The 12,473-nt window shown below is 34.2% G+C and overlaps 2 protein-coding genes across 3 annotated transcripts in view; one reads left to right on the top strand and one right to left on the bottom strand.

The window, feature by feature from the left end:
- The window catches only part of LOC105663423 (uncharacterized), a 179,524-nt gene extending 170,537 nt beyond the window's left edge, over positions 1 to 8,987 (top strand). The window contains exons 1-2 of one of the 2 annotated variants that reach the window (XM_012292207.2): positions 6,641 to 6,771; positions 7,551 to 8,972. In XM_012292207.2, coding sequence (XP_012147597.2) covers positions 6,712 to 6,771; positions 7,551 to 7,976 — 486 coding nt within the window. In that variant the 5' untranslated portion in view covers positions 6,641 to 6,711 and the 3' untranslated portion in view covers positions 7,977 to 8,972. Of the gene's footprint in view, positions 1 to 6,640; positions 6,772 to 7,550 lie in introns of those variants that run through there. The other variant, XM_076533621.1, reaches the window with a different exon arrangement.
- Cep290 (Centrosomal protein 290kDa) overlaps positions 1 to 12,473 on the bottom strand; it is a 196,392-nt gene that overhangs the window by 100,933 nt on the left and 82,986 nt on the right. The window lies entirely within an intron of this gene.

Here is a 12,473-nt window from a genome sequence, read left to right as displayed (position 1 = left end):
CTCTCTATCTCCCCCTTCGCCTCTCTCTTTCTCTCTCCACGTCGCTCCTTCAACGGTAGATTCTCATCCGTACCCTTTTCCTCTAGGATCCATCCGTTCCTGTGTCTCATTCACTCCAGACATGCCTATCTGTACCAGCTATCTCTCTCGATTGTCCTCGTCCCTCCCCATTCACTTCCTCCTGCCTTCCTCTTTCTTCGAAATATGCATGTATATTCGGGCTACGTCTCTCCTTATTGCATTCCCGCTCTATTTGTCTTTACACCGTATCACTGTCCCTCTTGTCTCTCTCGTCTCCGTTCATCCTGACCAGTGTTTCTCACCTTCGCGACCTGTCCCTTTCTTTCTAGCCGCGCGTCTCTGTCGCACTCGTGACACCCTCAGTCATTCATTCGTCTCTCTTTCTCTCTTTCTCTCCCGTGATCGTTTCGTTCCTTTTTCCATTCCACTTTGTAGCCTCCCTATCCGCCTGGTTCTACCACCGTCTACGTGTCATACTCTGCGCGTCTTTCTTCGTTGTTCCTTCGCTCACCCACGCCTCGGCAACCCCACTCCGTCGGCCTTCTAACCTCCCCGACCGCCCTTTTCCACGCTCCTTGCTCTCGCACAACCGTCGTCTCTCCCTCCGACCACTTAACCGACCGACCAACCACCCACCCGGCCACCCGTTCTCATCTTCCCTTCGATATGCACCCCACGCTACTATCAGCTTCTACTCCCACGCGCGAGCTTGAAACCCCCCAGAGGAACGTCAAGGAGGCGACTACCGGTGGAGTTCTCTGTAAAGAACGAGAACTCCGGCCACCTGCCTCTCCTCTCACCGCCTCGCCTCTTATGGCAGACCCTCGTAAGCTTTCGCCTCCTCCGTTCCTGGCCGTACGCTCCTCCGCCAATCGAGTGTCGACTGGCTCACAGGCCTGCTGCACGTTTGCGCTGCTGCACAACCTGATCGTTCCGCACCATCTAGATAAAGAGCGTTATCTAACCGTGCGGCTAATTAACCAGATCCTCCTTTAGTTATCAGTCAGAATACTTTTCTACCGTTCTAGGACTGTTAGCGACGGTCCACGATGTGCACGATGTAGACCGCGATGTGGACTCCATGATATGGACGTATGATTCATTGGGATGTGGTAGCGTTTGTGATGACGTTTGGAACGAATGGTATAGAGTAGAATTTTGAGGTTTTTAAGTTGTTTAGGTGTCTTTAAATGATTATATTTTGAGAGAATTAAAGTAGAGATTGAAGGAAATAGGGACCTAGAGATAACGCAGGGAGACGTAGCAGAAACGTATGAAGATCGTATGGACCCAAATAAGATCTAACCTAGAAACTCACATCTCACAAATACCTAACAGTAATCAAATAAACTCATGAATACTGAGAAGCACACTTTTCTACAACGATCACAAAATTTCAACGTTGCTGATTCCCAAGAAAAAAAATGTTACCAACTGAGTAATACTGAAACTATAGTAACTTACTGCAAAGAAATGTAACAATAATCTGTGTTAATAAAAAAATAAGTCAAATAAATATGAGTGCCCTAAAAAATTATTTCTTACAAGAAAATATACTAGTGAAGAAAATGCAGCTGATGTTACCGACAGTAGATAATCGAAACAGTTTATCCTAACAGTTTACCCGAAGCAAAAATCCCTAGAATCTGAAAAAATTCAGTAAATTGATAGTTCTGTCAGGAATCTGGTGATAATCGCGTGAATATTGAAAAGTTCAATCTAAATGTCGACTAATATCTGCCCTGTTCTCTCTCACGAGTAGAACACGAGCTTGTGCGTGACTGAAGGAGGATCGATTGGCATATGCGGGTCTAATTAGAGATTCAGTCAAGAATTACGAAAGCCCCACTACGCTTAGATTACTTTCTTGAAAGACGAGTTTCATAACGGGTTCAATTACTTTCACGAATAATGATCTTCCATTTACTAGGAGGCTAGCAAAAACAAATTAATTATCGAGGGACTTCCGCAATGACATTTCCTGACGGTTCAAAAAATTCAATTTAATCAGAAAAATTATTATATGTACTTTAGATCCACGTAGTTATATATTTTTATTTACATTTATTTATTAGATGATTTAATGATGCGATTTCAGAAAATGTAGAATGCATTTTAACAAGAGTTAATATTCGAGCAATGTTCGATATTCGAGTAAATCAGGTGGGATTGGTGGAGCAATAATTTTGAATTAATTAGAGATTACTGATAGCGAAGTGATCAATACGTTTATGCACTCCACTACCGACAGCTGGTAAAGAAGCGATGCTAAGATAATCTGTTTCTAAAAACATCAATAATTGTAACAATTACTCGATTAATTACTTTAACATAATACTCTACAACTATATCTTCGTCACATTAACACAGCTACATAAAATATAAAATAAAATATATAATTTAAAACCAGTGAACCCTATGTCGATACAGAGTTATTGATCCGTAATAAAAGCCAGACCCAAATAGACACTTAAATTAAAAATTCTAGATTGATTCATACTTTAAAGAGAATATAATTAAATCACAAAAGGTAATCAACCACTGTCATAAAATAGAGTCAACCTAAAATTTGACGATGGCAGATGTCGAAAGAAGAATAAATTAACGAGGCTAGTAGACAAGAGGTTCGTGTTAAAGAAAAAGAATGAAGAATGGAAAAGCGAGGGCGGTGGACCAAGGCAACAAGAGAATATTCCCGAGGCTTGGTTGTCGGTTTCATTGTTATCGACCCGTTGGTATTCCCCGGCGTCATTGGTAGCAAGATCACGTGGTGTCTATCGCCTTCCAACCAGTCAGCTCTCTCGAACAATGCACACCATTGACGTAACTTTAAGCAGTCCTGCGTGAAAGGTCATAAGCACAACTTGGATATGATCAACACCTTACATGCACTCTTGAAACTCTGTCATCCAGTTTGTATTTGGACGAAAAGAAATGTTTCGTGCAATGGGAAAATGTCATCGGTTAGGGAGGGATTACCTATCAATCACTGTTTATATGTTGATATCATGGGTGGAGGTGTGAAGGTTGCAGTTCAGTTTTGGATATTTGGGATTTTTGGAGTATTTGGGATATTTAGGGTATTTGGGATATTTGGGGTTTTTGAGATACTTGGGATACTTGGGATATTTGGGATATTTGGGATATTTGGGATACTTAGGGTGTTTACGATATTTGGGGTATTTGGATATGGTTTGTCAATTTGTAAATTTAGGAATGTGGGGATTTGGAAATTGGGGGGTTTGGGAATTTGAAGATTTGGAAATTTGGGAATTTGGGAATTTGGAAATTTGAGGATTTGGAAATTGGGAAATTTGGAAATTTGAAGATTTGAGAACTTGTAAATTTAGGAATTTAGGGATTTGGAAATTTGAGGATTTGGAAATTGGGGGATTTGGAAATTTAAGGGTTTATAAATTTGGAAATTTAGGAACTCGGGGATTTGGAAATTTGTAAATTAGGGGATTTGGAAATTTGAAGATTTGGAAATTTGGGAATTTGGGAATTTGGAAATTTGAGGATTTGGAAATTGGGAAATTTGGAAATTTGAAGATTTGAGAACTTGTAAATTTAGGAATTTAGGGATTTGGAAATTTGAGGATTTGGAAATTGGGGGATTTGGAAATTTAAGGGTTTATAAATTTGGAAATTTAGGAATTTGGGGATTTGGAAATTTGAGGAATTGGAAATTAGGGGAATTGGAAATTGGGAGATTTGGAAATTTGGGACATTTGGGATACTTAAGGTATTTGAGGTATTTGACATAGTTGTGATATATTGGATATTTGGGGTATTTAGGGTGATATATTGGATATTTGGGGTATTTAGGGTGATATATTGGATAACTGGAATATGTGGGATATTTGGGGTATTTGGAGTGATATGTTAGATATTTGGAATATGTAAGATATTTGGAGTAATTAGAATGGCTGTGATATGTTGAATATTTGACACATTTGACATATTTGAGATATTTGGGATATTTGGAATATTTAGAATATTTGGAAATCTAAGATTTTGCAACTTTAGAAGTATAGAACTTTGAGATTTCAAAATTTTGTAGACTTTGAAAATTCACACTCAGAAATTTTTTAATCTCAAGATTTTTCAAATATCACAACTTCAAAATTTTAGAATATTGAGATTTTTGAGAATTTTTTAATTTTGTGATATTGAAAGTAAGAAAATGTATTTTTGCAATTTATAATAACCTAACCTGCAAGCTTTAAAATTAAAAAATTTTTTAAATTAATATAATTAAATTCAATTCTTTTAACTTACTTTAAAAAAATTTTGAAAATTGAGTATCAATTGCTACGAAAATTTCTAATAATTCAAAAGAAAATTGTAAAATTATCAAACTTGATATTTTCCTTCTAACCTAACAACAAACCAACCATAATGCAATTCTATAATTTGTAAAATTCGTTAAAAAAACATAAAACCAATATATAGTATTAAAAAAGCAAGCTTCAAAAACAACAAACTGAAAGCTTGATATTTCGCTTTCATAAACGATTTAACTTCAACCAAGACACTATAGAATTAACTATCACAGCAGCGCACGGATGCAAAGCAGGTTGCATACATTTAAGGCGTAGCATGAAAAATAACACAATGTTCGTGCTTTTGATATGATAATTAACACAACGTGACCAGAGAACACAGAAATATAATGGATTTCGATCTGTCGTACGACAATGACACACGACACACCGATTTATCGACTCCACAATTCTTTTCTTCATTCTTCGGTCACGCACGAACGTTTTAATTTATGCAAATTACACCAGACCAAGAAAATAACCCACCATGAACCACACGACTTTGCTTTAATCATTAATTAAAATACATTCAATGTTATTACGCTTCTGATAATGCTTCTTTAAAATTCTTTTTTAGAAAGTGAAGTTTTATTTTTGGTAGGGGGTTTTAGTGGCTGGGAGTCGTATTTTGAGGTTATGTTTTGTTGAGGTTGGGTTGTATGTTGAGGTTAGGTTGTGTATTGAGGTTAGGTTACATACTGAGGTTAGGTTATGTATTGAGGTTAGGTTAGATTATACTGGGAATATTTTTAAGGATTTAGGGATTTGGGGATATGAAGAGTTAACAAAATTGTAAATTTGAGGATTTGGAAATTTGGGGATTTGGAAATTTAAGGGTTTGTAACTTTGGAAATTTAGGGACTCGGGGATTTGGAAATTTGGAAATTTGAGGATTTGGAAATTAGGGGATTTGGAAATTTGAAGATTTGGCAACTTGTAAATTTAGGAATTTAGGGATTTGGAAATTTGAGGATTTGGAAATTGGGGGATTTGGAAATTTGAGGATTTGGAAATTGGGAAATTTGGAAATTTGAGGATTTGGAAATTGGGAAATTGGGAAATTTGGAAATTTGAAGATTTGGCAACTTGTAAATTTAGGAATGTAGGGATTTGGAAATTTGAGGATTTGGAAATTGGGGGATTTGGAAATTTGAGAATTTGGAAATTGGGGGATTTGGAAATTTGAAGATTTGGAAATTTGGGAACTTGGAAATTTGAGGATTTGGAAATTGGGAGATTTGGAAATTAGGGGATTTGGAAATTTAGGGATTTGGAAATTTGTGGGTTTGGAAATTTGAGAATTGGAAATTGAAGGATTTGGAAATTTGACGATTTGGAAATTTGAGGATTTGGAAATTGGGGGATTTGGAAATTGGGAGATTTGGAAATTTAGGGATTTGGAAATTTGTGGGTTTGGAAATTTGAGAATTGGAAATTGAAGGATTTGGAAATTTGACGATTTGGAAATTTGTGGATTTGGAAATTTGAGAATTTGAAAATTTGAGGATTTGGAAATTGGGAGATTTGGAAATTAGGGGATTTGGAAATTTAGGGATTTGGAAATTTGTGGGTTTGGAAATTTGAGAATTGGAAATTGAAGGATTTGGAAATCTGACGATTTGGAAATTTGAGGATTTGGAAATTGGGGGATTTGGAAATTTGGGAATTTAGGAATTTGGGGATTTGGAAATTTGAGAATTTGGAAATTTGAGAATTTGGAAATTTTGGAATTTGGAAATTTGGAAATTTGGGAATTTAGGAATTTGTGGATTTGGAAATTTAGAAATTTAGAAATTTTACAATTTGGTGATTTGCAGATTTAAAAACTTGTGAACTAGAATACCGAAAAATTTGAGAATTTATAAATTCATAAATTTGATGATCTAGAAATTTAAAAATTTGCCACTACATCACTATTACAATACATTATACCTGAAAATTACACCATACTACACATTGAACTGACAATCTACTACAATATAAAAGTCACCTTATATCACATGCAGCTATATTACATAATTTAATTAGTCATAGTACTCCAATTACATAATCAAACTCCCTACAATACATCATACACACAATTTATCATACAATTTAATCAGTCAGTCATCGTCATCGTCGATTTTGCATAAAATTTTGCTGGAACAAAGCATACCGATAAGAAATATGTGTTACGTTATGGTAGGGGTAACCATGATTTTCAAGGAGGTGTTATAGAAAATGAGGAACAGCAGGAGTAGGTCAAGCAAGAATTTTTAACGATTCAGGGTCTCCGGAGTGTTTGTATATAAGTCGGAAGGGAAATTTTGCGAGAAAATGCTGTTCGTGTCACTCGTCGACTAATCAGCTTCACAGTGAGTTCGTTATGTCGCGCTTTACCGCATGGATTGCTTTGCTCATATTGATCGGATCTGTTTGGTCACAGGTTAGACTTGCCATAGTTTCCGTGACATTTTCAAAACTTCCTCACACGAATACTGTTCTAAATTTAACACACTTAATAATCGCTTTCAAATCTTCTTCAAGAAACTTTGCTTTTCTTTCTGAAATTTATTGTATACTTTTGTAAATATAATTTTTGGATATGTTGTACTTCATGAAATATGATTTCTATTTTACTGCTGATTTTTAGTTTATTTTGAGACAATTTTGTTGCTGAAGAAAAAATTTTTTTTGGATATATTATATTTTTTGAAATATGATTTCTATTTTACTGCTGATATTTATTTTATTTTGAGACTTTTTTGTTGCTGAAGAAAAAATTTTGTTTGGATATATTATATTTCATGAAATATGATTTCTATTTTACTGCTGATTTTTAGTTTGTTTTGAGACAATTTTATTGCTGAAGGGAAAGTTCTTTTCTTATAGATAAATTAACAATTTGTGTTTATTTATATTAACCATTATGTTAATCTGTATATAATTTAAAATGAATGGTAGAACTAAATTATTGTCAAGTAAAATATTTCTCATTCATGATACGTACAATATTTCTATTAAACATCTAACCTAACCTAACAGTAGACATAATTATAATAACAAGACTTTATAAATTATAAGAATACTTCCTCTAACAAATTAAAAATTTACTATCTATTTCTATCACCAACTTTTCATAATTTTCAAAATTAAAAAATTTCCTCATTTTGTTAAGTAAGTATCTTCGAAAAATGTGATTCAAAAAATTTCTCATTTCAACAGGAGCTTTCAAAAGAAGAATTCAACGAACGTTCTCCAAGATTCGGCTTTGATCTTCTTGATCCGATACGAAAGTCCTTTTGCAATTCTACTTGTGGCTCTTCAGAAACGTCGCAATATTTGACAAATCTTGCCTGTGCCATAAAATGTCCGGAATTATATTTGCCTCATGGAAGTACGACGAAAGGAGCAGAACCTAGTACTTCTACGTCGTCATCAACAACTTCAACTGCGTCATCTACTGCGCCATCAGTGGGGAGTTCACCATCATCATCAACGCCATCGTCGACTACGGCAGCATCATCTACTTCAGCAGAATCGTCGACTTCTCCAGCATCATCTGCTTCACCAGGAGCGTCGACTTCACCAGGATCAATGACTTCGCCAGCATCACCAGCTTCGCCAGCATCATCATCAATGCAACCATGAAATTGTGCATCAAAATGTTTCTTCCTCAATTTTATATTATTACAATATTTTATTTTTGCCTTTTTACTGCAGAATTGTCTGACCAAGTGTCATGCTGTGCTACTAAGTGTAAGTCATACTATTACTAACAAAATGTATTTTATTGTTCCTTTGATTTGTGTTATGGTTAATGATGTATTATATTATGATCTTGTTACTAACAATACTTGTATGACTTACTAAGTATTCCAATACTAACAAAGTATTGTATTGTTTCTTTCAGAATATTGTATCATGATTTTGTTACTAACAATACTTGTATGACTTACTAAGTATTCCAATACTAACAAAGTATTGTATTGTTTCTTTCAGAATATTGTATCATGATTTTATTATTAACAATGATCGTATGACTTATTAAATATTTCATAACTAATAAAGTATTGTACTATTTCTTTCAGAACATTGTATTATGATTTTATCACTAACATAGTACAATCAATAAGTCCTCTGTATTTCTATATTCTGCTTTGCTATAATAAATTCTATTTTTGACAAGTTTTATTCGGTTGATACATTTTTTAGGAGTCTTAACATGTTATGAACTCATACGTAAGATGGCGTCACGTACGTTGTTATCCGAAGCATGGTAACGAAGATTTCTATTTTGTACTCTTAGTATAGGGGTCGCTGGTGACTGGTACTTCAAACTCGTTGTCTTGAAAATATTTCTCACAATCAGTTTACTAATAAAATATTACAATTCTTGCACCTAATATTGTTAACTTTGACCAATTTTATCTTGCAAATTTTATCAAAGTACTGCACATTTAAATTCATCACAATAAGTACACCCCCTATGAACATCATGAAATCAAGCAATACAACAATTTCATTAAATAAAACCTTTCTGTAATTATTTTTAAAATGCATTATTAAAATTTTGTAGTTATGTTCCTAATGTTCATATACATTTTATTAATTTAATCAAGTAACATTTACCTAAAGATTCTTTCAAATTCATCACAATACAATCAACCCCCTACGAACATCATGAAATGCAGCAATACAAGAACTTGAACAAATAAAATATTTCTGAAATTATTTTCAATATGCATTATTAAAATTTGTTAATTATTTATGTACCTGTCCTTATAAATTTTATCAATGTAATCAAGAAACTTTTGTCTAAAGATTCTTTCAAATTCATCACAATACAGTCAACCTTCTATAAACATCATGAAATGAAGCAATACAAGAACTTGAACAAATAAAATATTTCCGAAATTATTTTTAATATGAATTATTAAAATTTGTTAATTATTTATGTACCTATCCTTATAAATTTTATCAACGTAATCAAGTAACTTTTACCTAAAGATTCTTTCAAATTCCTTGCAATACAGTCAACCCCCTATGAACATCATGAAATGCAGCAATACAAGAACTTGAACAAATAAAATATTTCTGAAATTATTTTTAATATGAATTATTAAAATTTGTTAATTATTTATGTACCTGTCCTTATAAATTTTATCAATGCAATCAAGAAACTTTTGTCTAAAGATTCTTTCAAACTCATCACAATACAGTCAACCCTCTATGAACATCATAAAATCAAGCTACAAACTAACAAAAAACCTTTTTTAATTCTTTCAAAACCTTCCTATTTATAGAACAAAAATTGTGTGCCCCATGTTATTCATATTTGATCAGTGTAACTTTTAAAAGACCACGTCCTTTTATTCACAATACAAACATCCCTCTACACGACTAACATACAACATAAGAAAAGAACCTGACATATTAAAAATGTGAAACAGTTCTCAACAGTTCGCGTGTCGTTAACTTTCAACAGTCATGGGAGTTTAGCCAAGGGACATGTCCCTTCGAATTTCTCGCAAGAATCTCCCACCCTCTAACTACGAAAGTAACCGACGAAAGACCCAGGTGAAAAATATAAGACCTTGCTCCCGTTGTGAAAGTGATCTCAGGCAAGCTATTACGAGAGGAGCGTATGTCCTCTCACTTTCTGCATGCGCGCGCGCGCACAATGAGCGCCGCCGGCCGAATTACACGAAACGAGGATTAACACCGTAAAAGGTGGCCGCCATTAATTAGAGCGAACACCGCGGCACTGAAACGTCGATAAATCTCGAACGAAAGGACAGAAAACTCTTCCCTTTTCACCGTATTTCCGTTGTATTGGCACCCTGCCGTACAATGGAGCACACCTCCGATAAAACAGAGACCCCGGTGCTCTCGTAGCGTCGATGCTGTCCGCGTGGGAGAATAGAAATGACCCCCCGTTATTGTACGGATGGAACGTCTAGCCGATCTAAATTTACTACCGGTGAACAACGTTTAAGGCTGTGCGAGCGAATTTCAATCGTTGTTCGATTATCATTGAATTTCCATGCTGAATGAATTTACACTGTACGCGAATGATTGGAGAGGGTGTTATGGGGTCTAATAGGGAGTTTAAAAAATTCGGGATTGGGGGTAGGGAACATTTGAAATTTTATGTATGACAATTTCAGAGTTTGTGAATGAGAAATTTGCAAATTTCAATTTTAGATTTTGGGATTTTGGGAATTTGGAATTTTGAAACTTGAGAATTTGGGAATTTTGGAATTTTGGAATTTGAGAATTTGGGAATTTGGGAAATTGGGAAATTGTGAAATTGGGAATTTAGAAAATTAGCAAATTGAGGAATTTAGGATCTGGGGAGGTTCGAAATGAGGGAATTTGGTATTTGAAGGATTTGGAATTTGGGAAATTTGAGATCTAGGGAATTTGGAATTGGAGGACTTGGGATCTGGGGAATTTGGAATTGGAGGACTTGGGATCTGGGGAATTTGGAATTTCAGGAGTTTGGAATTTGGGGAATTTGGAATTCAGGAAATTTGGTATTTGGGGGATTTGGAATTTGGGGAATTTGAGATCTAGGGAATTTGGAATTTGAGGACTTGGAATTTGGGGAATTTGGAATTGGAGGACTTGGGATCTGGAGAATTTGGAATTTGAGGAATTTAGAATTTGGGGAATTTGGAATTAGGGGAATTTGGAATTTGGGGAACTTGGAATTTGGGGAACTTGGAATTTGGGGAATTTGGAATTTGGAGAATTTGGAATTTGGGGAACTTGGAATTTGGGGAATTTGGAATTTGGAGAATTTGGAATTTGGAGAATTTGGAATTTGGGGAATTTGGAATTTGAGAAATTTGGAATTTGGAGAATTTGGAATTTGGAATTTGGAATTTGGGATTTTGAAGTTTTTTGGATTTTGGGAATTTGGAATTTTGGAATTTTGGAATTTTGGAATTTTGGAATTTTGAAATTTTGGAATTTTGGAATTTTGGAATTTTGGAAGTTTGGAATTTGAGAATTTAAGAATTCCTAAACATAAAAATTGGAAAATTTCCAAATAAGAAAATTTCAAAATTTGGAAATCAATTACAGAATCTAGAAATGTAGAAATTTGTTGATGAAAGAAATATTAGTGAACGAATTACTAAACGCGTAATAATTTTGTAGGTTACTGTAGTGGTCCAAAAATATCCTATCAGTTGACCACTAACAGGACGTCGAACAATGGACACAACAGGATACAGGCGATACAGGATATACAAACTGGACTCGCCTACTGTGAATCACGCAGTGAGGTATGCAAAAGAACGAAAGTTCCGTGAAACATTGGTCGCAGACCTGGCTCCAGCTCGATGATGTTTGATATTACCAAGCCTATGAATAATCATAAAATGAAATCATTTCGTACTAATTAATCGTACAAGTTTAAAAATTATATCACCATATTCCTTAATTTTTCCAATTGCAAGAAATTAATATTTTCAAAGAAGAAGTTAACAATTCTATATTGAAATAAATAATAAATATGATGTTCATCAGAAATAATACGTTCAAATAACTAATAAATATATTTATCAGAAGTAATATGTTCTACATTAAAATAACTAATAAATATATTTATCAGAAAGAATATGTTCTATATTCAAATAACAAATAAATACGATATTTATTAAAGCAAGTTTCGAATGTCTCCGACAATGATCCAATTAATTCGGTTGAAAGGGTCTGATCGTGAGAAAAGGGATCGGCAATATTCTATTTCTAGCCGATAGACAACAAAATATTATCTTGCGTGCAAAGGCGGAATTTCATTCCAGATGTTGCAACATTCTGCTGCTAGAAGTCGAGGACACGTCTGAAGGTAAACACTCTGCAGGAGTGTAAAAAGAAATTCACACAAACTGGTTTCTTATAAATATTCACTGTTTCAGTATTTAGAATTAAACTGTACTATTACTGTAAATTACTTGTAATCAGTAGACAATTATTGACATCTAAATTCAAGTGATATATAATCAAATATGAAGATTAGGTAAGGTTAGAATTGATGGAAGTCATAAAATAATAATAAAATATAATTAAATAGTGAAATGGTTCTATAATGAAGTTGTGAATAATGACAAAATAATAGAGAGGAGATCTGTAGTA

The sequence above is a fragment of the Megachile rotundata genome, chromosome 7, assembly GCF_050947335.1.
Source record: "Megachile rotundata isolate GNS110a chromosome 7, iyMegRotu1, whole genome shotgun sequence".
Lineage (NCBI taxonomy): Eukaryota > Metazoa > Arthropoda > Insecta > Hymenoptera > Megachilidae > Megachile > Megachile rotundata.
This window is presented reverse-complemented; position numbering and strand designations above follow the sequence as displayed.